The sequence below is a fragment of the Sarcophilus harrisii genome, chromosome 2, assembly GCF_902635505.1.
Source record: "Sarcophilus harrisii chromosome 2, mSarHar1.11, whole genome shotgun sequence".
Lineage (NCBI taxonomy): Eukaryota > Metazoa > Chordata > Mammalia > Dasyuromorphia > Dasyuridae > Sarcophilus > Sarcophilus harrisii.
Window position 1 is genome coordinate 46,202,774 of NC_045427.1, and position 26,421 is coordinate 46,229,194.

The 26,421-nt window shown below is 48.2% G+C and overlaps 1 protein-coding gene across 1 annotated transcript in view; it reads right to left on the reverse strand.

Moving 5' to 3' along the window:
- The window catches only part of CDH15 (cadherin 15), a 30,535-nt gene extending 4,421 nt beyond the window's left edge, over nucleotides 1-26,114 (reverse strand). Inside the window, 7 exon segments of the mRNA XM_031950125.1 lie at nucleotides 384-569; nucleotides 2,481-2,609; nucleotides 5,740-5,900; nucleotides 6,671-6,815; nucleotides 7,173-7,328; nucleotides 8,065-8,217; nucleotides 25,868-26,114. Coding sequence (XP_031805985.1) covers nucleotides 384-569; nucleotides 2,481-2,609; nucleotides 5,740-5,900; nucleotides 6,671-6,815; nucleotides 7,173-7,328; nucleotides 8,065-8,217; nucleotides 25,868-26,077 — 1,140 coding nt within the window. The 5' untranslated portion in view covers nucleotides 26,078-26,114.
- Between the last annotated feature and the right edge of the window lie 307 nt (nucleotides 26,115-26,421).

The window sequence follows — 26,421 nt, forward strand, 5'->3', positions numbered from 1 at the left end:
GAATAAAACAACCCCCAAATCCTGGACTGATGGGACAGAAGCTGCAGGCTCCAGGACGGAGATAGGTCCTCCTCCCCCATTTCTCATTCCTTCTTCCCTTCCTGGAGGGCGTCTTCCTATCCCCAGTGCTGGCAAATAGTAGGCGCTTAATAAATGCACATTGATTAACAAGAGTATGTGACAGTCTGCTGGAGTAAAGGGCAGGTTTCCTAGGGAGAGTGGTGATGAGCCGGTTCCAGGCAAGGAGCCAAGAACTCAGCTCCTAAAACTGGCTGAGAAATGAGTCAGGACCCACTGCCCATCCCCATCTGGAGAGAGTCAGTGAATCAGAAATCCCCCCCCCCACACACACATGGTACAGTCTGCATCCCGGGCTTGCTCACCTTCACCACAGACAGGATGCCATCGTTGGTCTTGGGGTCTGTACGAATGGCAAACTGCCCGTTGGGGTCTCCCTCCAGAATGGTGAACTTGGCCACCCAGTTGGGAGAACCAGGAAGGTCCTTGTCCTGAACTTCGAGCCTCCCCACATCTATGCCGCCCACGGCCTCGTCGGCTCTCACGGAGAACTAGGAGAGACCCCATGCCCAGTTACTGCCCAGGAAGGACAGGGCAGTGGGAGGGAGGGGAGCCCTGCAGGGACTGGATTTTGCCTTTGGTGATCTCGAAGTCACCCTCTCCAGGCTTCAATTTCCTTATCTTATTATTTGTATAATTTATAATAATTTAATAATTATTTTCAAATATATTTTTATTTAGCTATCAATAATAGCTTATTAAAAATTAAAAATGGTTTTGTTGAAAGGTCACTTTCTCAGGACCAGAACATGACGCTACTTTGTTAGGTTGCTTCAGCCAGCTTAAGTTTGCACTGATGAATATGAAGGAAAATGCTTCAATGAATCGGGTGTTTAGGAGTAACTGAAGAAGGCATCTGCAAAATGCTTCACAAAATGAAGCATAAGACACACTATGTTTCTTTGCTTTATCTTTAAAGGGAAAGGGTTTTGGTTTTTGTTTTTTATTTTCCGCAGCGTAATGTCAAAGAGAAATTTGAACTAGTTAACTTATTGTGGAAGTTAAGCTATACATTGCACTGATTAACTATATGCTTTCTCAACCTGATATATGTCAGTTTAGATGCATTAACCCACAACTAGCCTTAAATGCTCCAACTGCCACATAATTAGTGAATTATAATTTCCATAGTTTAAAAAATTAGGATTATAACAGCTGCACTCTATATTTCATGGAGTTGTGTTCAGGGAAGCGCTCTGTGAACCTGAAAACCCTATATGAACATGAGCCGCTTTGATTATTCCGGCTCCAAACAAGGCTGACCATCTCTGGGCAGAGAGGACGCATTTCTGAATCTAGCCTCAGTGAGCCCCCTCCAGAACTCTCCTCTGTCATCAGCTGCCTAACAAAGTATTTCAAACTGGACGTCCTCGAGGTATCTCAAACTCTACATTTCCAAAGCAGAATTCATGATTTTTATACTCAAACCCACCCATTACCGTTCAAGGGGCTGCCTTTTCACAGGCTGCCCAAGGTCATAAGTCCAATATTCTCCTTGACCCTCCATTCTTTTTTTTTTTTAACTATTTTTTTTAAAAATACATGCAAACATCTAGCGGGAGGAGTGGGGGAAGAAGGGAAATTGGGACACAAGGTTTTGTAAGGGTTAATGCTGAAAAATTATCCATGCATATGTTTTGAAAATAAAAAGCTTTAATTAAAAAAGAGCCCCAAATAAATAAATACATGCAAAGCTAATTTTCCCCATTCACCTTCACACAACCTCGTTTTCCAGTTTTTTTCTCTCTCCTCCCTCCTCCCCAAGACAGCAAGCAAACTGATCTAAAGATATTTCCTTATTCCCTTGACCCTTCACTCTGATCACACAAATACAACCTTTTGCTAACACTCATCATTTCTATCCCTATCACTTCTCACCAATAGAATCCTTCCTTTCTATTATATACCTTCTACCCTAGTGTAGGCCCTTATAACTTCCAAGTGAACTATCCTAATGGCTTCCTATTTGATCATCCTGCCTCTAGTCTTTTCCCTTTTCAATCCATACTCCACAAATCTGCCAATGGGATTTTCCTTATGTGACTCTCCTGCTCTATAAACCTCAATGGTTCCCTCTTATCTCTAAAGTCAAATATAAATGCCTCCATTACGCCTTTAAAGCCCTTTATAAGCCAGCCCCGCCATTCCAAATTCTTAGCAGGTGCACGGCACATCGTTTACTTAATCAATGCTTATCGATTGACTGACTCCCTTTTGGGACTCTCAACCATGAGACAAATCCCACCCATGACTCACAACTAAGTTCTTTAAAGATTTCTGGAAGAGAAATCTCGGTGCTAAGACCAGGACTGGCTTTGGGAGTGGAGAAGAACCTGAAATTCTCACGGAGGCTGGTTGGGCCAGGAGTGGGAACGGGGAGAGAGCGGAGAAAGGGGCGATACCTCCTCCCTCGTGAATTCTGGGGCATTGTCATTGATGTCGTCCACGTAGATGATGGCTGTGGCAGTGTTGGTGAGCCCATCCCCAGACATGTCGGCCACCTGCAGAGTCAGATTGTATACTCCGACCACCTGGGGGAAGGGAAAGAAGTCAAGCAATGATGGAGAGACCAGAAATAAAGGCACCATCTTAGGTAGCTGGGAAAGGTCATCAGTTATCTGGAGAGCAGCCTGATTGTCAGGGCAGGGGGATGGCTGGATTGCAGAATAGGAGGGGGGTAAAGAATTCTGGAGAGATTTTCTGGAGATTCAGACTCAGGAACTGAAAACCTGGTAGTCCCCTGACTGGGGGTTTTCCTGGGGGCCAAGCCCAAGAGATGAAGTTCTGGAAGGAGGGGATCGAAGGTAGCTTCAGAGGTCCCATCACCTGCTCCTCCAAGCTCCCTCCCTCTCCCAGCTGGTGCTTGGTAGCCCTCTGGGTTCCTGGGGGGCTTGCTTCTAGGGGGAAGAAGTGATGAGCCTCCACAGTTTCAATTTCCCCAAAAAAACCTTTTTTTAAGAACCGGAAAGTAGAGCAAAGAAAAGGTCCTACCTTCTCCCCTCTACTGACAGTAATGGCCTAAAGTTAGAAAGACCTAAAGTTCCAGAGGGTACAGTCCCCCTCGCCCCTTTCCACTGCAGTGTAGGCACACCTCCAGCAGAAAGTGGAAAGAGGGATGGACTTATTTTCTGCAACATCTGACTTCAAACCCAGCTTCAGAAGTTCACTAGCTGTGTAATCCTGGGCAAGACTTCGCCTGATCTCTCCCCCTCAATTTCTTTATTTGTAAAATGGGGATAATAACGGGGCCTACCCCTTTCCAGGCCAGGGCTGCCATGAGAATTAGCTAACATATGTAAAAAAAACTCTTAATAAAACTTACGGTACAGTAATGGCACTTATATATATGAAATTGTACTATATATGGAAATGTACTATATATATAAGATTGTATTATATATATGGAAATGTACTATATATATATATAGAATTGTATTATATATATGGAAATATACTATATATATAGAATTGTACTATATATATGATATACTATATATATAGAATTGTGCTATATATATGGAAACATTTTATATATATATGGGATTGTACTATATATATGGAAATATACTATATATATAGAATTGTACTATATATATGATATACTATATATATAGAATTGTGCTATATATATGGAAATATTTTATATATATATGGGATTGTACTATATATATGGAAATATACTATATATAGAATTGTGCTATATATATGGAAATATTTTATATATATATGGGATTGTACTATATATATGGAAATATACTAAATATATATGGGATTGTACTATATATATGGAAATATACTATATATATAGAATTGTGCTATATATATGGAAATATATTATATATATATGGGATTGTACTATATATATGGAAATATACTATATATAGAATTGTGCTATATATATGGAAATATTATATATATATGGGATTTTACTATATATATGGAAATATACTAAATATATAGAATTGTACTATATATATGATATACTATATATAGAATTGTGCTATATATATGGAAACATTTTATATATATATGGGATTGTACTATATATATGGAAATATACTATATATATATATAATTGTGCTACATATATGGAAATATTTTATATATATATGGGATTGTACTATATATATGGAAATATACTATATATATAGAATTGTGCTATACATATGGAAATATATTATATATATATGGAATTGTACTATATATATATGGAAATATACTATATATATAGAATTGTACTATATATATGGAAATATACTATATATATATATATATAGAATTGTACTATATATATGGATATACTATATATATAGAATTGTGCTATATGTATGGAAATATATATATATATATATATATATATATATATATATATATATATATATATATAGGATTGTACTATATATGGAAATATACTATATATAGAATTGTGCTATATATATGGAAATATTATATATATATGGGATTTTACTATATATATGGAAATATACTAAATATATAGAATTGTACTATATATATGATATACTATATATAGAATTGTGCTATATATATGGAAACATTTTATATATATATGGGATTGTACTATATATGGAAATGTACTATATATATAAGATTGTATTATATATATGGAAATGTACTATATATATATATAGAATTGTATTATATATATGGAAATATACTATATATATAGAATTGTACTATATATATGATATACTATATATATAGAATTGTGCTATATATATGGAAATATTTTATATATATATGGGATTGTACTATATATATGGAAATATACTATATATATAGAATTGTACTATATATATGATATACTATATATATAGAATTGTGCTATATATATGGAAATATTTTATATATATATGGGATTGTACTATATATATGGAAATATACTAAATATATAGAATTGTGCTATACATATGGAAATATATTATATATATATGGGATTGTACTATATATATGGAAATATACTATATATATAGAATTGTACTATATATATGGAAATATACTATATATAGAATTGTGCTATATATATGGAAATATATTATATATATATGGGATTGTACTATATATATGGAAATATACTATATATAGAATTGTGCTATATATATGGAAATATTTTATATATATATGGGATTGTACTATATATATGGAAATATACTAAATATATAGAATTGTACTATATATATGATATACTATATATAGAATTGTGCTATATATATGGAAACATTTTATATATATATGGGATTGTACTATATATATGGAAATATACTATATATATATATAATTGTGCTACATATATGGAAATATTTTATATATATATGGGATTGTACTATATATATGGAAATATACTATATATATAGAATTGTGCTATACATATGGAAATATATTATATATATATGGAATTGTACTATATATATATGGAAATATACTATATATATAGAATTGTACTATATATATGGAATTGTACTATATATATAGAAATATACTATATAGAGAGAATTGTACTATATATATATATCATTGTACTATATATGTGGAAATATACTATATATATGTACATAGTAATGCACAGGTGAATGTTCAGGGTGCCCTGTGGGGAGGACAGCACCTTGCCCCCCCCCCCCAGCTCATGCTCCTCAGGGCCCTCACCTCTCTATCCAGCCCCACTTGCACGGTTCGGATCTCCCCCGTGTGCTCATCGATGCTGAAGAGCTCTGTCTCGCCCTGGTCCAGAATGGAGTACCTCAGGGCCGCGTTGTCTGTGTCTGGGTCGTCAGCATCCGTAGCTTCGGCCTTTGTTATGTAGGTGCCTGGGAGGGACAGACATGCTGCCTTCCAGCTAAGCAGAACAAGGCCCCCAAACCCTCCGAGCTGAGAACTCGCTCGCTCAGCACCCCAGAAACTGGGGTACATACAGATCTACGGGATCAGACCAAAAAGAACCAATAGGAAACGCCGGGGAGCCTGGTGGACATTCCAGCACCACGGAGAGGGGCAGTTGTTGGGAAAGGTCCCAATGTCGACCCCGGACCATCACAGTGAAAGTTCTCCAGTATTTGAGCAAACAGCATTAGCTCCATGTTTTCCAATCTGTTAAAGCCTGTGATTTTACTGGAGCTGATATCACAGATCGGGGAGGGAGATGGAATTCATTTTCAATAAAGAAATCATCCGATATTCAACATAAACAATTCTAGTGATGAGATTAACTCTGGTCTGGAAGTCAAACCACTGATCTTATTATATTTCCATATATCATCACTGCCCAGGGCTTTCTGATAAGCTTGGAGGGGAAAGGTCATTATCCTCTGTTGGGAAGATTTCAGCTCTTTTGCTATAAATACATTGCAGGTAGTTTATTTTCCAAAGCTTTCTATTTTTGTGTCTTTGGAAACATTTTTAAATTTTGGAAACTCCTGATCAAATATGGCTGTTGACCTAGGTGGTCTCTGGCCTGATTTTAATGTTTATTTTCACAGAGCTCTTCCCTTTGGGGAAAGCAGATTATCTTAGTCTTAGGCCTTTCCCCCAGGGGCACGTGGGAATTTTAGGAATTGAGGGGAGAGCTGGCCAGCCTCACCTGGGATGGCTCCCTCCAGGACATGGCCGGTGAATACCTCCTGTTGGAAGACCGGCCGGTTGTCATTCTGATCCACTACCACAATCTCCAGGTCAGTCGGGTCCTCCAGGGTAGATCCTCCCAGGTCCAAGGCAAAAGCTTTTAGCTAAGTGAGAAGAAAGCTGGGGTTGGCTAGGTGGGCACTTTGCCCGAGCAGCTGCGTGGGAAGCACAAAGAGCTTGGGACCGAAATCCAGAGACTTTGGGAAGGTTACTTAACACTACACTGCATCACGGGGTTCTCATCTGTTTAGCAGAAGAGAGTTCACTTATTTATCTCTGGATGGGTTCTGGGTAAGGCTGACTTTGGACTGTAGTCTCTAGAGCTAGAAGCTGGGTGCCTCAGGTGGCTTTTCTGCAGGGCCCAAGAACAGGTCAAGAGCAGCGGGCAGAAGGATGTGGGAGCATTGAGCTGTGGGGTCCGGGTTAGGCCAGAACAGGCTCCTCCTGGCAGCAGCCCTTACCCTGAAGTGGTCAGTCTTCTCTCGGTCCAGCATGGCGTTGAGGAACACCTTGCCAGTGAACTTATCGATGGAGAAAATTCCAAAAGGCTCTTCATCTACTCCTGGGCCCTTGATGCTGTAGATGACACCCCCCAGCTGTTGTTTATCCGACTTGATCTGCTCCGGGAGAGAGAACAGACTGGTAAGATCAGTGAAGCTGGATTATAGGAGAGGGAGTAGGAGGCAGCTGAGTTCGAATTTTGCTCTTCCTATTACTCCCCATATGACCTTGAACAAGTCAGTTAAAACTTGGTGAGTTCTCAACATCTTCATCTATAAAGTGATGGCTCTGGATGAGATTTTAAAGTCCTTTCTTACTCTAAATGGGAACTCAGGGATATGGGATGAGCCTTTGGAGGCTCCATCTTCCCTATGATCCCTCCTGGTGAAAGATTAATTGTATGACTTTACGTGTATTTTCTGACCTGTAACCTAGGATACAGGTCCTTTAGAGACTATTTCCTAATAGTAGGGGCTTTCACCCCCCAAGGGATTCTGGATAAGGTGCCTCAGCTGAAATCCTTCTCATACTTTATGGCTCCTCCAGGAAGCCTTCCCTAAGACCTCTCCTCCCATCCAAAGTGCTGTCCTTTCTCAAACTGGCCTTGAACCCTTTGGATTCTCCCTTGCCCCTGCACATTACCATGTTTTATACTTATTTATTAGCCTCCCACTTCTATCCCTCCTCCGACTCTTCCCATTAGACCATGAGGTCCTTGAGAGTAGGTACAATATACTTATTTCATCTCTGTATCCTCAGAACCTAGCCTACAAGTGGCAGGGGCTTCAGTGTAATTACAAAGCCTGCCTCCTCCCCTGCCCCTGCCCCAGGCCCCCGAGCGCCCCTGCCAACCTGCACCAGGGTGTAGGGAATTCGCTTGTGGTTCTCGGACACGCTGATGGGCGGGATGACCCAGGCTCTCCGGACTCGATTCAGCCCAGCTGGATGTCGCCAGAGATAAAGTGGGCTGGGAGGCACCGTCATCCCCAGGGAGAGGCTGAGACCCTAGAATTAGATGATGGATGGAAAGCATTGGTGGACGGATCTGATTCCCACCCCCCAGCATGGCTGGGTCACCTTACCCAAAGGCTTTCCCTTAATAGGAAGTGAGGTAGGGATATCTCCTAGCCTTGGAGGAGACCCCAGAGAAGAAACCTGAGCAGTTAGGGGAGCCTTTGCCGGCAGCACAGGTGAGTGTGATGGGAGATTGAGACCTGAACGGACGACCAAGCGCTGAGCCAGCTGGAAGTGTGACTCCCAAGCTGTGAGCCCAGGAGCTTGAACCCTGGCTATGGCAATATGGAAAGAACCTTAGTTCAAGCACAGATTCTGTCTGGTATTAGAAAGAGAAGTTGAGGGGTAGAAGGGGGGAGAGAGAGAAAAAAAAAAAACAGAGGAGGAGGGAGAAAGAGACACACACAGAGAAACAGAGACAGAGACAGAGACAGATGGGGAGGAAGGGGACCAGTATTACACAGGGCTCTGTGCTAAGAGCTGGCTACAAATACCAGCAAGACAATCTCTCCCTTAAAGAATCTTACGTTCTCTTGTGGCCAGACCTAAAGGGCTGTTAGGGAGTTCATAAAGTCCCATGAGAGATTCAAGTTGAGCTCTGGCATTTTTAGCTGTGGTACGAGGACTGAGTCAGTCTGTCTGGGGCTGTTCCGAGGATCAAATGAGATATAACCAAATTCCCTCCCACCTTTTCCAGCAGATTTCCACCCCCTCCAATTATCCCCACTCTCTAATCCTTAATCTCTCTGACTACAAACATGTCTATGTGTCCCATCCTTAAAAAAAAAAAAAAAACCCTGATTTGAGCCGACTATCCCTGCTATCATTCTATAGCTTTCTCCCTTTCATGCTTAACCTTTTTTAATTAAAATTTTATTTTCCCAATTAAATGTAAACAGTTTTAGATTTTTTTTTTTAAGTTTTGATTTCCAAATTGTTTCCCTCCTTCTCTATTTCCCCCCTCCCCCTGAGAAGGCAAGCAAATTGATATAGATTATACATGTACATTATAAAAACATTCCCATACTAGCCATGTTGCAAAAGAAAACTCCAGACCAACTGTCCCTCAAAATAATAAAGAGCATAAAACATATGCTTCAATCTGCACTCAAAACCCACCATTTATCTTTCTAGTTGTGGACAGTATATTTTTTTCTGAGACAATTGGGGTTAAGTGACTTGCCCAGGGTCACACAGCTAGGCAGTGTTAGGTTTCTGAGGCCAGATTTGAACTTAGGTCCTCCTGACTTCAGGGCTCCAGGACTTCAGGACTTCAGCTCTACCCACTGCACCACCTCGCTGCCCCATGGACAGTATTTTTAAACATAACCCTTTGGTATTGTCCTGAATCATTGTATCAATGAGAAAAACCTAGTTCTTCAGAACTGATCATGACATTGTCCTGGTTCTGCTTAATTCACTTTGCTTCACTTCATGTAAGTCTTCCAAAGTTTTTCTGAAATCATCCTGCTTATCATTTCTTATAGCACAATAGCGATCCATCTCAATTATATACTACAACCCGTTTAGCCATTCCCCAGTTGATGGACATTCTCCAGTTGATGGACATTCCCCAGTTGATGGACATTCTCCAGTTGATGGACATTCTCCAGTTGATGGACATTTCCTGGTTTCTAACTCTTTGCAACCACAAAAAGCTGCTATAACTATTTTTGCACATGTAGGACCTTTTCCCTTTTTAATGGTCTCTGAGATCCACACCTAGTAGCAGTATTTGCTGGAACAAAAGGTATGAACAGTTTTTACCCTTTGGGCAGAGTTCCAAATTAGTCTCTCGAATGTTTGGATCAGTTCACAACTCCATGAACAATGCATCAGGACATGAGTAACCTTGAAAAAGCCATTTAAACTGATGTTTCCACTTCCTCTTCTTTCACTCTCTTCTAAATTCTTTACAATCTGGCTTCCAGCCTTATCACTGAACTAAAATCAGAGTTAACAAGGTTCTTTTAATTTCCAAACCCAATGTCATTTTCTTAATCTGTGTTTTTGGCTTCTCTGTATCCTGTAACATTATCACTCACCTTCTCCCAGGTAATCCTTCCTCTAGGTTTTCATGAGCGATTCCCTCTGGTTCATCTCTCTCTCTCTGCCTCTTCTTGGTCTCTTTTGCCAGAGCTTCATCCAGGACATTCCCACTAACTATGGCCCCACGGGCTCCTTCTTGGTCTTCTCTCTCTCTCTCCTACCTTGTTTGGTGATATCAGTAGCTCCCGCAGATTCTGTGATCATCCTCGGTTGATGACTCTCAGATCCTTTTACCTTGCTTTGTAGCTTCCTTCACCTTCCTCAAGAGGCTTTTTTCCAGTTCCCTCTACCATTAGTGCCTTCTGTCTAATTTTGCCACCATCAAAACTATAGATAGCTTGTTTGTTATCTCTGCTTGTCAATGTGCATGTATTAAGTGCCTACTGAGTACTGGACACTTAATACATGCTTGTTGATAATATACTTTGTAAACCTTAAAGCTCAAGCTTACAGTGTCCAGTATCCAGTAGACACTTAATACATGTTTGTTGATAACATATTTTGTGAAACTGAAAGAGCTATATAAATGTAGTAACATCCCAGTACCCAGTAGGTGCTTAATACATGCTTGTTGATAATATACTTTGTAAACCTTAAAGTGCTATACAAATGTAGTAATAAAAGTTCTTAGCATATATATAGTGCCTACTATGTGCCAGGTATTTGCTAAATGCTTCATAATTACTATCTCATTGATCCTCATAATAACGCTGGATGGTAGGTGCTATTATAAATAATAATAATAACACCAATTATTCCTAGAATTTCTATAGGTTACTCTGTGTCAAGCACTTTTCAAGGATCTCATTTGATTCTCAGGATGATTCTTGGGAAGCTGGTGCTATTATTATCCCCATTTTACAGATGAGGAAACTGAGGCAAACAGCCCTTAAGTGACTTGCCCAGAGTCACACAGCTAGTAAGCTGGACTTCTGTGCACCTGACAAATGTCGGTTGTTATTATTATTATTATTATTGCCATTATTTTGATTTTCTTCCTCCCCGGACTCCCATTAGGGGAGCAGCAATAAGATGACAAATCCCTTTCCAGGCTTTGGGCTCAGACTGTTTTGATTCCTGGGAGTCTCCATCCCGAGCGACATGCTCCCTGAAGCTCTACCTCTGTGGCGTGCATCTCCTGTTTGCTGTCCCCCAACACTCGCCACACAGAAATCACAACCCCCTATACTCTTGGGGGCTCTGTCCGTGTGAGGAGCCTCAAGTTCCCCTAAGCAGTAGCCTTGGGACAGGGGAGAGAGGACAAGCCTTGGAACCCCAAACCCAAGCTCCAATTTCCAGCTGGTGATTTTGAGCCATCTCTGATTGCCTCATGAGGCAGGCCCAGGAGGCCCTTCCAGACCCTAAGCAGCTACGGGTGGAGGGATGCTCCAGAGGAGCAGGCCATGATGCACCGGCTCCTGTGCCCTATTTCCCAGCAGGCAGCCCCTTCTCTTCCCTCCTCCTGTCCCGGGGTGAGGGAGCGACTTCTTTTGTTTCAAAATAACCCCACGGACTTGGTTCCTTCTCCCTCCCCTCGGCTTGGGAGTGAGTAGTCTTCCAGGGGGGATAGGGAGATGTCCCCTGATGAGCCAGAACAGCTGCAGAAAAAACAGCTGGGCTCAAGAACACGGGGATTAAGCCCTGGGGCCCAGCTCCCCCCTCCTGCTGAACCATGTACTTGTAAGACTTCCTATGTACTCCAAGAACTAGGGGTATGGTTAGGGTGGAGAAGGGGCGGGGTGGGACGGTGGTTAGTGGGGGAGGAGATGCGGGACTGCCAGGAAAAGTTGGGTGGGAGGGGTGGGGACGAGAAGGGTTTGTGGCTGTGCGGAGGAGGGGAGGGGGGGGGGCTGAGGATGGGGACAGCCTCTTCTGAACCCCCATGGCCAACTCTGGGGATGTTTCCATTGTTCTCTTCACATTAGTTGGTTTTCCTTTTCCATCCCCCAACCCCGGAGGCTCCGGGAAAGAGACCTCCTTAGCGTGGGGGTCAATTTGATCCATCCCAGGGGGAGCCTTGCCAACCCCCCAGACTGACCAGGATCCTCCTGGAATCTCCAGCAGACCTTTGACTCCCAGAATGACCTGCTTTCCAACCCCAGGAACATGTGACTATTTTAGCTGGGAATGAGCCCAGTCTGGAGCACCCGGAGGAGGCACTTGGGGGAAAATGGCCATTCTCTAGTCACCCCCTCATCCCCTCTGCCTACGTGTGTATCTATACATATGCTCATATACCCCCACGCCCATTCATTAACTACATAAGGGGGTGGCGGAGCTGGAGACCTGCTGGATTTTGGACCCCGGAGACAGGAAAAGCACTGATTCCGCCACAGATTTACAGCCACTGAGATCTCAGGGGCGCCTCAGCGGCCCGATTGTAGAGAAGGAAATAAATTATAATTTATAAGTAGAACCGTATCATAGACATAATTTATAAAGAGAAGATCTTTCTAAATATGTGTATAAAATATATGATAAGGACACCGAGTCTCAGAGAGTTATAAATGACTCGCCCAAGTGAGTGGATCCGGAACATTTACTGAGCCCTATGAGCCGGGTCTCGTGCCGGGGACACTTCCAAATGCTGGCGGGTGCGGGTGGGGAAGCGGAAAAGCAGCGATAGGTCCCAGAAGCGATGAGCCGTCTTTCCCCCGAAGTATCCGGCCTCCTTTAGGGGAACATTCCCATTTTGTAGAAAAGAAAACCAAGGATCAGAAAGCTTCGCAGATCTCTCCACTTCCCACGGTTGTTGATGATTCCAGGCCGGTGATCCCCAACGTCTCCGCGCCGGGGAAGGGGGGCAGCCGGAGTTCTAGCTCCGACATGACCGTCAGGGCCGCCTTCGGCGCCTCGTCCCGGCTCCTGGGACGTCCTGACGGACGCTCTCTCGTGGCTCCGGAGTTCTCTGGCTCTCTCCCGGTCCCAGGGTCCCAGGCTGACGCCCCTCGCCTGCTTCTGAGGCCCTGGCTTCCGCCGTCGGGGAGGGGTTGCTCCGACTTTAAGTGGCCTCCGTGCAGTTCCCGGAGCAGAGGCCGCCCCTTAAGCCTCCGTCCTTGGGCCTCCAGGTGAGTGAGTCGGCCGGGGGAGGAGCCCCGTGAGGCGGCGTGGGGACTCCCCTCGGCCGTTCTACTTTGGGAGGCTGGATGTTCCGGGACCTGCTCCATGCTGGGAGGGCCCTGAGGAGGGGGACCTGCCCCCGTGGGCCCGGGACCGCCCGTGGGGGGCCTCCCTCTCTGAGGGGAAATGGGCTCAGGGGACCAAGCGGCCTGGAGGAGGGAGCGGGAGGAGAGGGAGGGCTCCAGCTTTGCTCTCATCAGAGGACCGAGGCTCATCCTCCGGGCTCGAAGCAGATGGCACAAGGGCCAAAGCTGGCCCGGGGGGGAGCCGGTCTGGCTGCGGGAGGGGCCTGTCAGCGAGCCGGGGCTTCGGCCCGGGCAGCGGGGACAGAACCGAGAGGCCCGGTGAGCTCGTCCAGGGCAGCCTTCTGGGAACACCCCTGTTTCAGCCCCAGAGCTCCCCCAAGGCTGAGGTGCCCATGGCATGGCCTGACGTGGAATCTTCCATGGGGATTCCTGTTAAAATGATGCTGGGAGGAGAAGGCAGTACTTAACCCCAATGAATGACACTCTAATGGTGGAATTTCAGGCACAGTGACAGACCAGCTTTAGACCAATAGTCCCCCTATGTGGGAGAGTTCCCATTGGCTCAGGGAGACCCTCCCTCCCCTCCCCCTCTGCACAGCTGAGCAGGCCCTCAATTCCATTCCCCCCACCCCAAGGGGGTGGAAGGGGTCAAAGAAGTTGGGGGAGGGGGAGAACTGGAATGGAGCCCCCACCCCTGCCTTGCCCTGACCACATTCTAACCTGGGGGATGGAGGAAGACTTGGAAAGTTAGGGGAAAGCATGCGAAGGGCTGCACTGCCAGCAGCTGGGGTCCGCATTACAAGCATATTTCTCCCTCCCTACTCATCCATTTTCCAACAGGTGATGGAGCCTCCTTTCCCCTCCCCCCTTCCTCATATCTACTTTTTAAAAAAATCTCTTCCTCCCCCATCCCCAAACCACTATCTAGGTGAGTGGGGTCTCATTCTCTCTCTGACTCAGGGGGAAAAGGGCAGGCCTGGCCTTAGTCAAGGGGCCCTGGGGAATAAATCAGCCTCCTGCACCTACCCACCGGCCCGGGTCGTGCGAATCCAAGCCAAGATGGGCTGGGCTGGCTCAGAGCCCACGGCTCGTCTTATTACTGTTTCAAAAGAGGCAGCAGAGCATCATGGAGAGTGACCTGAATTGGGAGCCCCAAAGGCCTGGCATAGGTTCTGCTGTTGGCCCATACCAGGTGTGTGACCCTGAGCAAACCAGGGAACTTCTCATTGCCCCAGGAGGCTTTCCAGGGGAAAAAGTTAGAGATGAATTAGTTCCTACTCCAAGGAAAGCACAAGTCTACTTTTCCTTCCTTCCTTCCTTCCTTCCTTCCTTCCTTCCTTCCTTCCTTCCTTCCTTCCTTCCTCCCTTCCTCCCTTCCTCCCTCCCTCCCTTCCTTCTTTCCTTCCTTGTCTGTTTCTTTCTCCAAAACACAGGATTATAGACTCATAGCTGAAAGGGAGCTTAGTTGGACCTCTAGCTCTGTAAAGGGTTGCCCAGGAGATATGCCGAGAAAGCCCATGGTGAGAAATCTGTCTGGCACGGGGTCCTCAGGGGTCTATATTTTCTAAAACAAATGAGCCAATTTCAACAGTAGAGCACCCAATGTCAGGGAAACAAAGCCAGGCTTCCTATCATTCAGGCCCTGTGCTGGAGCTTTTCCCTCGCTGGCGATCAGGAGGCTGCTGGCAGACCAGAAGAGTTCCCCTCCCCAGAGCATCCACCATGCGACTGGCACGGTGCCTCCCATTTACCATCTCCAGGCTGGGCAGTTTCTGCGTCAACCTGCCTGCATTAGGGGGATGACTGCCGCTTGCTGGCTGTTCGGGCCTCCCAGATCCCCAGGCCGCCCTCCAGCACCTTTGGAGATTCTCCCCATCTCAGCCCCTCTGCCTCCTGTCCTCATCAGGCAAGACTCTGCTTCCAGCTTCTTAAGGCTTGGGGGGCAGAAAGCACCAACCAAAGATGTGGGGCAGGGGATGGGGCCAAGGAGATCCCGGCTCATTTCCACAGGGTCCATTAAATCCCTTCACAAATCATTCCCTGTTTGTGCTCCTAATATCTCAGGCTGCCAGCAGACATTTTCTGAAGCAGAACAAGGCACTGAGAAGCTAAAAAGCAACAGAACACAGGCGGGCTGACAGTCTCCCAGGCTGGAAAACACCTTCTGGGTCATTCCCCTCAGCCTCAGAGCAGACGCACCAGCAGGATGGGAGTCAGAAGGCCGGAGCTCCAAATTTGGCTCTTCTGCTCATAAGGTCACTAACTTTCTATTCTTTAGTTCTCTCATCTGTAAAATGAGGATGATAATAAAACCCACCTCCCAGAGTCATTGTAAGGGTCAAAAAAGGTATCTGTGATGAGGCAGGTGGTCAGTTCTTAATAAATACTTGTTTCCTTCCATCCTTTCTTTTTCTTTCTTGTCTTATTTCCTCTTTCTTTCTTCCCTCCCTCCCTCCCTCCCTTCCTCCCTTCTTTCCTTCCTTCCTTCCTTCCTTCCTTCCTTCCTTCCTTCTTTCCTTCTTCCATTTCCTTCTATCCCTTTCTCTCTCCCCATCTCTCTCCTATTTCTTGCCTTTGTACTGACCACACCTCAAGCAGACAAGGATACTCCCCAAGTTTGGAGCTTTTCTCTAAAGAGGGATTCATATTCATCCCTTGCCAACCTTCTCTATCTTTTAGAAAGTCCTTCTTTAGGTCTAACTCAAAATCACTTGAAATCCAATTTCTATTTCTTCCTGTTCTGTTCTGTTCAGAGTCAAATTGTACTTTCCTGTCCCTTCACCTCCTGCTTCCCTCTAATTGTGTTGTCCCATTAAAGAACGGTGTCTGCCATAGGTTGGCTCTGCCTTGCACAAAGAGAAGGCCCAGCGGCCCTGGGCCCAAGCTGTAGGTGCTGCTTGGATGGTCTGCACAGGATGAGAGAAGCCATTTGTGACCAAGCGACCCAAGCTTGAGACCAGGGCGGCTGTGCTTTTTGTGCGTCCATAAGGGGAAGGCTATAGACCCTTCTTGGAATCCTATTTTTAAATGCACAAGATTATAGAGAAAACCAGAGGTAAGTGAAAACGAAGATGCAATTTCTTCCAGTCCAGGTTCACAGACTCCCTGAAATCTATCTATAGATGTGATGGGGAAGGAATGAACTCAGGTTAAAAGCCTCTGCCTTAATTGGAGGATGGTTTGGTGGGAATAATAACAATCACCTTTTAAAGGTGGGGGACATTGGGGATCCCAAAGCTAGTAAGTCTCAGAGCCAAGCTTTAAACCCAGGTAACCTCCATGTCCAGTATTCTTTTTATTTCACCATCCTGCCTTTCACAAAGAAAGAACTCTGGGTGGAAATCTGGAAAGCTGGATTCTGGTTGAAGCCCTGCCTTTAGGTCGATGAAAGATCATGGTCAAGAATCTCAACATTTCTGACCTCAGGTTCCTCATCTGTGAAATGGGACTGATTCTATAGTCACCCTCAGTACAAACGAAATGAGGTGCCTGAGAAAGGGAGATTCCGTCTTATAGCCACGTGGCCATCCTCAACAGCATCCTGCCATCTGGCAAATGAAACGACTCGGTCACAAGGGGGAGGAGAAAGTCACAGGGAGCTTCCCTATTCCAAATAACAACATCCCAGCTCCTCAAGATGAGCTTCTGGTTTTTGGCCTTTCTTTATATCATATATATATATGTTTATATAATATAGATTATATACATATAATACATTGTCCATAACTATATATATAACTATATACAAGAACTATAATATAATATATTGTCAAGAATTACATATATAGCATAGTTCTTGACAGCTAGCAGATGCTCAATACACATTTCTTGGTTTAATTTTGGTTTTCTTAAAGGCAATTGGGGTTAAATAGTTGCCAAGGCCACACGATGAATAAATATCTGGTCAAACTGGACCTTAGGGCCTCTGCCTCCAGGACTCAGAGCACCACCTACTTGCCCCCGTTTGTTGGCTTGACTCTAACTCAAAGCACTTTCTTTGTTTACAGGTTATAGCCATCTTTGGATGGTATATAGACCACCAGCCGATGGGAGGTAGGTCTTGTTTAAGGTAAAGAACCATCCAGGACTGGTTAGAACCAAGCAAACTACGACAGAGCGAACCCAGTGTCCCTAAACTTGGACTAGCCAGAGTAGAAGAAACAGTGGGCAGGAACTTCGGAACCGGTCACGCTGAGGATCTAAGAGTCTGCCTTTGCTGGTTTGGAGCAAGAACCTTCTCAGGAGCCGAGCAGCCCCCTCCCCTGCCCCCCCTCCCTGTGCAGCCCCCCTCCTCAGGTAGCCCCCCTCCCCGTGCCCGGGGCTCTCCCTCTCTGACCATCACGGCCCGTCCGCTGGCTCCCACCGGTCTCATCCCGGCTGCCTCGCTCCCTTCCATTCCCCTCCCTGGCAGCTGCAGGAGGCGGGCATTCCAGGAGGTCCGCTGGGCTGGCGGGAAGCCAGGCTCCCCATTCTCCCGAGCCTGGGAATCGCCGAGCCCCCGCTCGTCCATAGCTTGGGTTCAGGAGGTCGAAGGGAAGCCACAGTCCTCTGGCCCCGGGCCCTTGCTCCCAGATCAGAGACTGCGGTGGGCAGGGAAGGGATGGGCTCCTTCTGAAATGCCCAGGCTTCAATGAGCATTTGTTACACTCATTCTTTATCCTCCCACCACCCCTTTCCAAGAAGACGTGGCCGGTCCGAGGGAAAAAAAAGCCTGGGAATCGGCTCCTGAAACGCGGGGTGCCCGGCTTCCCAAACAAGGCACCCCCACATGCGTGCGGAGATGTGGCACAAAGGCACAGTCACAAGCCCGCGGGGCCGGCGCACAGTCAGACAGACAGACACCCAGCGCCCCTCCTCCCCCTACCTCCCACGGAGCCTGAGCATTACTGCACAATAATACGTGGTGTCTCCAGTGGATAGTCCAGGATTAGAAAGCAGATGTAAATTATGGAAGCTCTCCGAGCCTTAGTTTCCTCTTCTGTGAAATGGGTGCAATATTGCTCAGTCCCACCTACTTCACAGTATTGTTATTTCTGTGATTTTATGTGGGGGACGGTCTCTCCTTGTGCAGGCTGAAACCCTCTCTGTGAGTAAGTCTTTCTTAGTAAGAAAGAAACTAAGAGTTTCTGTGGCCAAAAATTGGTCAGAGGGGCAGCAGGGCAGGGGAAAAGAATGGAATTGAAATCAGAATGTGGCTTCAGACATTGGGATCGTCACCCACTTGCTCTCTGAGACTCAGCTTCTCTCTTTGCATGATGAAAGAGGGGGCTCCGTGTCCTCCAAGGCCTGAATCTCTGAGTTTTTTAATGGTCCCTTCACAAAGCCTTTCCACCCTTGGAGAGCCCCCCGGTGCCTTCGGGAAGACAGGGGTCCCTCCAAGCCAGAGAGAGACGCAGGGAAGGTGGAAGCCCTCTCCCCAGGGGCTCCGAGAAGCCAGAGCACACACAAGGCCACGCTCCGGGAGAGCCTCGTGGCAGAGGGGCTAAATCCAGCCCCCGGCCTCGGCCTGCGGGGAGTTAGGGGGCGGGAAGCCTTTCCTTTGGGGAACGGGTGGATGGGAAGAGTTTGTTCCAATGGCCGTGAAGGCCCCCGAGGGTGGAGCACTTTGAGCGGGGTCAGAATGTGGACCCCAAGGTCACCCGCAGCCTCCTGGGCCATCGATGGCCACCGGATCCTTGTCCTGTCACTTCGGGAAGAGCCAGATCCCCAGATTCCCCCAACTCTCTTCTCACTGAAATCCAGTCGTTCACATCAGCCCCAACGTTTTTGGTTCTTTTTGGGGACAAGGAGCAGAGGAGGAGGAAGGAACCCGGGGGCACAGCTCAGTGTCCTGGAAGACGGGAGGGACACAGTGGTGGGGACGGGGCTTCGTTCTTGGGGAGCACGAGGCAGCTTTCGTTCCCCAGACAGGATCCTTTCTTCAAGCCTCCTCACCTGAGAAGGGTTTCTGTGGTTCCTTCCAGCCTTCATTGTCGCTGGGCAGAAGTGCTGTGTCCTGGGGGAGGCTCGGAGGCCGAGGAACATCAGGGAGGCCGACTCACCCGGCCTGGAGGCTGCCGAGTCATGGGGTTTGATCGAGGTGAAAGATGGGATGATGGGGAAGAGGATCCCTCTCTCTTCTCCCTTTGGGGCCAAGATTGCAGAGAGGTTCTCCCCTGGAGAGAGGGTCTAGCTGCTGGGGGGGGGGGGTGGGCCCTGGGCCCCTGGCCCTTCTGGCCCTGGGCCCCCGCCTGCCCATCCCGGGGGTCCGCGGCAGGCAGCAGGAATGTCTGGAATGGATTCAGCTGTGGTCCGGCCCAGGGGAAGGAGCCCCAGAGCCGAGGAGTCGGGGGGGAGGGAGCCCCCTCCTCACAGCCCCAACGCCCCATTCCTTGGGTGGCGGCCACATCCCGGAGAGGGAGGGGGGGAAGGGAGCCCCTTTCTCTTCAGGAAATCCCAAAGCTTTCTCACCTCCAGGCACCTGATCCCATCCGCTCCAAGTTCTCAAGGCTGCCCTCCTACCCATCCCCAATGGACTTTGCCACTCTAAGGGGCCGACTCCATCTCCGTCATCGACCATCCTGCCTTCCTTCTCAAAGCCTCAGCTTTGGGCTCCGATCCTCCCTGGGACCCTCCCTGTATGTCCTTCATAGGGCACATAACTCCTTGGGACCTGCACTTCCTCCCCTAGAAAATGGGCCCTGAGATTCTCTGCAATTCTAACTTCTTGATCCTGATTGCACCATCCATCAGATTCATTTATTCAATGAGCATTTATTAAATGCTTACTGTGTACCTGGTACACAGTGCTGGGAATGCAAAGACACTGATCTGCCTTTGAGGAGCTTACATTTATGGGGGAGGGAGTGGGGAATGACAGTCTGTGGACATATAAATAAATACAGAGCCACTAAATAAGGATATATATCCACAAATATATGTGTGTGTATAGAAATATATGTATTTTATATTTTATATTATATATATTTATATTATATATCATGATTATATATAATATATACAAATACACACACATACATATATATAAATAAAGAAGGGAGAGGACCTGGGGAGTTGGGAGCACCACACACTTGATGTGCACGTTCTCTACCTGCTAAGGAATATTGTGGTAAGATGGAGCAGACGGCGGAAGCCAGGGATTCCAGCTCTTGGGATGAGCTTAGAAGGAAGCAAGGAATTCCAAGTGATGGACGTTAGGAAGGAGCCCGTTCCGTGTATTCTCAGACAAAAAAGGGGACTGGAGATGGATTTTCCCCAACCGTGGGGAAGGGTTTGCACAGAGCAACCCCCGCTCTGTTGTCTGGTTTCTCTTGCCAAATCCCTCATCCATGGAGACACAAAAGGTAAATCAAAGCTCGGAGCCATGTGCCCACGGACAGGTCATTTAACATATTTAAGCCCCAGATTTCCTTGTCAAAACCATCTCTGAGGTTCCATCCAGTATCCCATGGACGGCCTCCCTCGGCGTATCTCTCGTACTAGGGGCTCTCCTATTCCTGCATCTAGACTGGAGGCTCCTTGGAGGCCGGGACAGAATGTCTTACATCTCCTGCGTTTCCTAGAGCGGCTGGTACGACTCTGCGCAGTGACTATGAATATCATTGTAGATAATGTTACAGTCATAAAGTAGAATCAATATATTATAAAACGGAATGTCGTATGACGTCATAAAATGTATTAAAATGTGACTCATTAATAGAGGCGAATGAAGGATTGATTGAATGAATGATAGATGTACATGATTTGAACCCACCAACATTTAGGCAGATGGGACACGAATTATAATCCCCGTTTCAAAGTGGGGGAAAGTAAGACCCAGAGCAGTAGTTTGTGAGGTTACACAGCAAGTTATTGGTGGAAAGAGGATTAGAATCCAATTCCTGGGGGCCCAGAGGGAGGCCCCTCTTAGGTCTGCTCTCAGTGAGAGCCCCACATGGGGCTGAAGAGGAAAGGTCATGGCCCCCGGATACGCTAGAACCCCAATTCCTGGGGCCCCAGCAGAGGGAGGGCCCCTCTTGGGGCTGAAGAGGAAAGGTCAGGGGCCCCAGGACAGCTGGCTGTGCTCACAGATGGGAGGGGGATGGCGAGGAGGACAAAGGGCTGAAAGCTGAGCCGGGCTGGGGGGGGGGGAGGCTCTCTAGGTCGTGACACTGGCATCCTTCTGCCTTTTAGGAAGAGATGTGCTCCTCCTCCTCCCTCTGGAGCTAATTTGAGCTTTAGTAGCTCCTGGGAACCACATTCCCATTGGCTGATGTCCTGGGCTTTCAGCCCTTGGGCCTGAGGCTTTCCCACAGCCCAGACCTCCTGTTGTCTCCCTGGGGTGCTTTAATGCTCTTCCTGAGGGAGGGTGTAGAAGGATTGCCTGCCTTGTGCCTAGGACGGGGGCAGAAGTCACCCCCCCACGCCCTCTGCAGCTTTCAGCCGGGAAAGGGGAACAGAAACCCCCAAGAGGGGAAATATGGGAAGGAAAAGGGAGAGATATTGGGAATGTTATTTATTTTTATCTGTGCCTTTCTAGGAGAGAGATCCCTTATGGGGCTCCAGAAACAGTCCTGGGGGTTACAGACAGTCCAACCTGTGCCCTACTAGGCTTGGCTTAAGGGTCCAGCAGTGGGCTGGAGGGCCAGGCCCACCATGAGCCAACACCGGGCCTGCCATGAGCCCCCAGGCCTACCATGAGCTGCCACTGGGCCCACCATGAGCTGCCACTGGGCCCACCATGAGCTGCCACTGGGCCCACCATGAGCTGCCCCCGGGCCCGCCATGAGCCCCCAGGCCCACCATGAGTCCCCGGGCCCACTGTGAGCCCCAGGCCCACCATGAGCTGCCACTGGGCCCACCATGAGCCCCTGGCTCTCCATGAGCCACCACACTGCCCTCTGTGATTAGGGGCCTGAGGTTAACCCTGGGAGAGCTGAGCCAGCAGGACGTGGTCAGCCCAGAGGTGGCGGCTCTCTAAGGAGCTTCTAGAGAGACAGCAGAGAGATGGGGGCGGGGGAGGCTGGAGACCGGCCAGGCCTGAGTCTCCAAAGAAATCCTGCTCTTCCCAAGGGGGTAGAAGGGAGCTACAAGCGCCTCTGTGCCCTCCAGGGACCCAGTTGTTACAGGGCAGGCTGGAGCCTGTGGGTCTGGGCCAGAGCCAAGCCTAGGGAGGAGCTGACAAGAGTCACCAAGCCCCCCTCCTTGGGCTTCTAGGCTTCCCAGCCCCCTTTGTCCCTGACATCCAGCACTAAAGCTCCATTGTGTGACCAGCACAGAGAGGGAGGAGCAGGATTAGAACTCAGACCCAGTCCCTCGCTAGAGCAGGAGGGCCCAGCAGTGATCACCTGACACAGATTTACACCCTACCAGGCCATAGCAAGACCAAGACACCAGGTCCCAGGGGCCAAGCTTTGGGGAGTAGTGTTTCCATATTCTGCCAGAGTTTAATTCATTCAGCAGATATTTATTAAAAATTTACTACATGTTTTTGATGGCATCCGGAGTGGAGCAGGATGGCCGGGAAGACCAGGTTCAAAGCCTGCCTCTTACCCACTGACTGCACAATCCTAAACCCGTCCCTTTAATCCCCCTTTGCCTGAGGAGCACCCCTAAGACTATGGTTTTCAGAGAGGGGCCCAGTAGCACTAACGGAGGGGGTGTCTGCATTTTGGAATTCCTTGCATTGATGGGGACACGAGTGCGAGAGCACTGAAGGCCTTGCAGTGGGGACAGGGCCTTGGGGAGGCTTTCAACCTTCTAGGGATGGGGTCACAGGGTAGGAACCTCATGGCTCGGACTTGGGGAGACCTTGCCTCCCTGCTTTGCCTGCGAGGCAGAGGACAGCTCAGTCCCTTAAGACCTGCTTAGGTCCACTCAAGTCATCTGTGATCCTGTAGAGAATCTCAGTGTCTGGGTGAAATTGGTGAAAAACTGGGGTTCAGAGGGCCTTGTCCATCCCCTGTCTGCAGGGGGGAGCCCACTTACGGGTTCTGAAAGGCTTGTGGGGCTGGTTCCCAACCTCCCATGATGGAGTGGTCACTTCAGACCAAAAGAACACGCAGAAAGGCAATAGTGAGTGACAGATTCACTCAGGCTGGCTCCGGCCAGGATCCCATGGGCATGAGCTCTGGTCCAGACTCGGCACTGTGGCCAAGTCTGGGAAGGGATGGGTCTTGGGGATGGGCAACGGGCCCCCATGGAGACAATGCGTGCCCTTTGTATCCCGGCTCGGGGAGGGAGCAGATTGGCCAGGATGGGGCCGGGCAGGAAGCAGACGGGGGCACATTGGCTGGGCAGCGCGGGGCTGGCCGGAGGGGCTGCCTGGGTGCCAAGAGGCCAGTCTCCCTGAAGGCCCCTTCAGCCTGAGCTGGCCCCAGCTGCTGTGCTGCACGAAGGCAGACACATTGCAAAGAGCCAGCTGTCCTGCTTCGCTCCAGAGCCAGCTGCTTTGGGCTGGGCGAGGGCAAGAAAGACATTCTTTCACCAGTGTGTGTGAGTGTGAGTGTGTGTGTGAGTGTGAGAGTGTGAGTGTGTGAGTGTGTGTGAGTGTGTGAGTGTGTGTGTGAGTGTGTGTCTATGAGTGTGAGTATGTGTGTGAGCGTATGTGTGTGTTTGTGTGTGAGTGAGTATGTGTGAGTGTGAGTGTGTGTGAGTGTGTGTGTGTGAGTGTATGAGTGTGTGTGAGTATGAGTGTGTGTGAGTGTATGAGTGTGTGTGTGAGTATGAGTGTGAGTGTGTATGTGTGAGTGTGAGTGTGAGTGTGTGAATGTGAGACACACATGTCAGCACAAGAAATACTGGGGATCTCTTCAGACACAGGTCCTGTGTAACCTTGGACTTCTCCGGACTCAAGTTATCCATCGGGAAAATGAAGCTATGGAACCAGTTGGCTCCAAAGGTCATCCCAGTTCTGACCCTCTTTGTTCTGAAGTCTCTTCCAGCCCACTCTCTGGTCTAAGGCTCCACATTCTAATGTCCCTCTTATTTCTAAAGTGCTTTAGAGGAGATGTAGCCCTTGACGGAATGACCATGCTTTCTAGAACCAGTGTTCTTAGAAGATGAGGGACTGTGGGTCAATGGGAGAGGGCATTTCAATGCCACCAGAAGACATCAGTAACTGGCATCCTGAATCCCTGGGTGTCAGGAAGCGAAACTCTAATAAGCACCTACTATGTGTCAGGCACAGTACTCTAACCACTGAGATACTAGTTAGCCACCTCTAAGACAATTTGACTTTGAAATCCCCAACAATCTGTAGAACTGGGGAAATCTGGGGAAATCGGGGGGGGGGCTAATGTTCTCCCCTGGGAGAAAGAGTATAGTTGGAAGGCCCTAGTCAAAGTTCTTAACCTGGGGTTCATTGACTCATAGGTTTCAAGGGGTCAGTGAACTGAAATGGGAAAAGATAATTTCATTAATCTTTTCTATCTTTTCTCAGTTATCTTCGGCATTTAGAAACATGATTCTGAGAAAGAGTCCACAGTATTCCCCAGATTGAAAAAGGGGCCTCTGGACCCACAGAAATGTTAAGAACCTCAGCTTAAAAGGTCCCCTTTGTAATTTCATAGGATCCAAGATTTAGGGATTAAAGGGATCTTCGAGATAAAATCTTTCTGTGATATGTATATCTCATGAGAGAGGGAGAGGAGGGAGGAAGGGAGGGGCTGAGGGAGTTAGGGAGGGGGAGGGGAGCTGAGGGAGAGGGGGAGCTGGAAGGAAGCCCATTAGTCCAAACATGTCACTTTACAGCTGAGACCCAGAGAGGTAAAATAATTTGTCCTATAGGACACAGGAATCCGAATTCCAACTCCCACCCAGACCCTGTCCCCAAATCTGGCCCTCTTTTCACTTGCTCCTTCTCAGAGGGTCGGGTCCGGTTCCCCCAGCTTAATATCAAACGCTTAATGAAAGCCGGTTCCTTATTCACCCCATCATTCTCTTCTACCCCCACGAAACACAAACAGGAGGCTCAGGCTACCTATTCACAAACACCCTGCCTGGCACAGATCAGGAACACACAGGTGGCCTCCCACCCTAGCACGAAGTTGGAAAGAACCTCAGAGCAGGGAACATTGACTCCAGAACACAGCATGCTGGAAGCAGGGGAGATCCGGAGCCGGGACGCTGGTCCTCCGTCTGCGGAGTTCCCCTGAGTGATCCGAGTCCGGCGCCCCCCTCCCCCCTCAGCTCTCACCCCCCAAGTCCCAGCTCGCGCTTCCCTCTCTGGCTCCTTCCCCACTTTGCTGGGGGAGTCTCCTCCCCCTGCAGGTATTCCCTAAGCAAGCTTCCCCTTCCTCCCCCCACCTGGGGCTGTGTGCGACTCTCCTGCGGAAGGAGAAAGAGGTCTCCCCAGCACCCCCACCCCCACCCCCGACTCTCTCCTCCCAAGCCTTCCCCGTCCCTCCCTTCGCCCAGTGGCTGGCTCGGGGAGCCTGGCAAAGTTGCGGCAGGCGAGCCCCGCTTACCTGGGCCAGGAGGCAGAGGGCGAAAAGCAGGGCTGTGTCCATCGCCCCCCTCCCCGGAGCTGAAGCGGGGCTACGAGGGCCGGGAGCGGCAGCCGCGAGCTCGGGGCCGGAGTGCCCGCTCTCTCTGGGCCGGAGTGCCCGCTCTCTCTCTGGGCGAGCGCCCGAGCTCCGAGCTAAAATAAGCCGGTGGCTGGCTGAGTGACAGCACATGTGCTGTGAGCGCCGGGGCGGGCTGGCGCTGGGAAGGGGCCGGGGCAGACGGGCGGGTGCGTTACTAACGCGCCGAGGGGGGAGAGGGGAGCGCAGCTGTCCCCATTACCCAGCCCGGGCCGGGGCTGCCCGGGGTCAGCTGGCGCCCCCTCCCCCACGGGGAGGGGAAGCTTAACCCTTTAGCGGCAGCAAGTGGGAGCTGGACTTGATGATGCCCGAGGGCTCGGGACCTCAGGGGGGCTGCCGCCCGCCACCGTAAGGAGGGAGCTCAAGAACGTACCGGGAAATACAAGCAAGGGGAGCGATTCCAAAGAAAATGGGGAGAGAAAGAGGATGGTCCAATG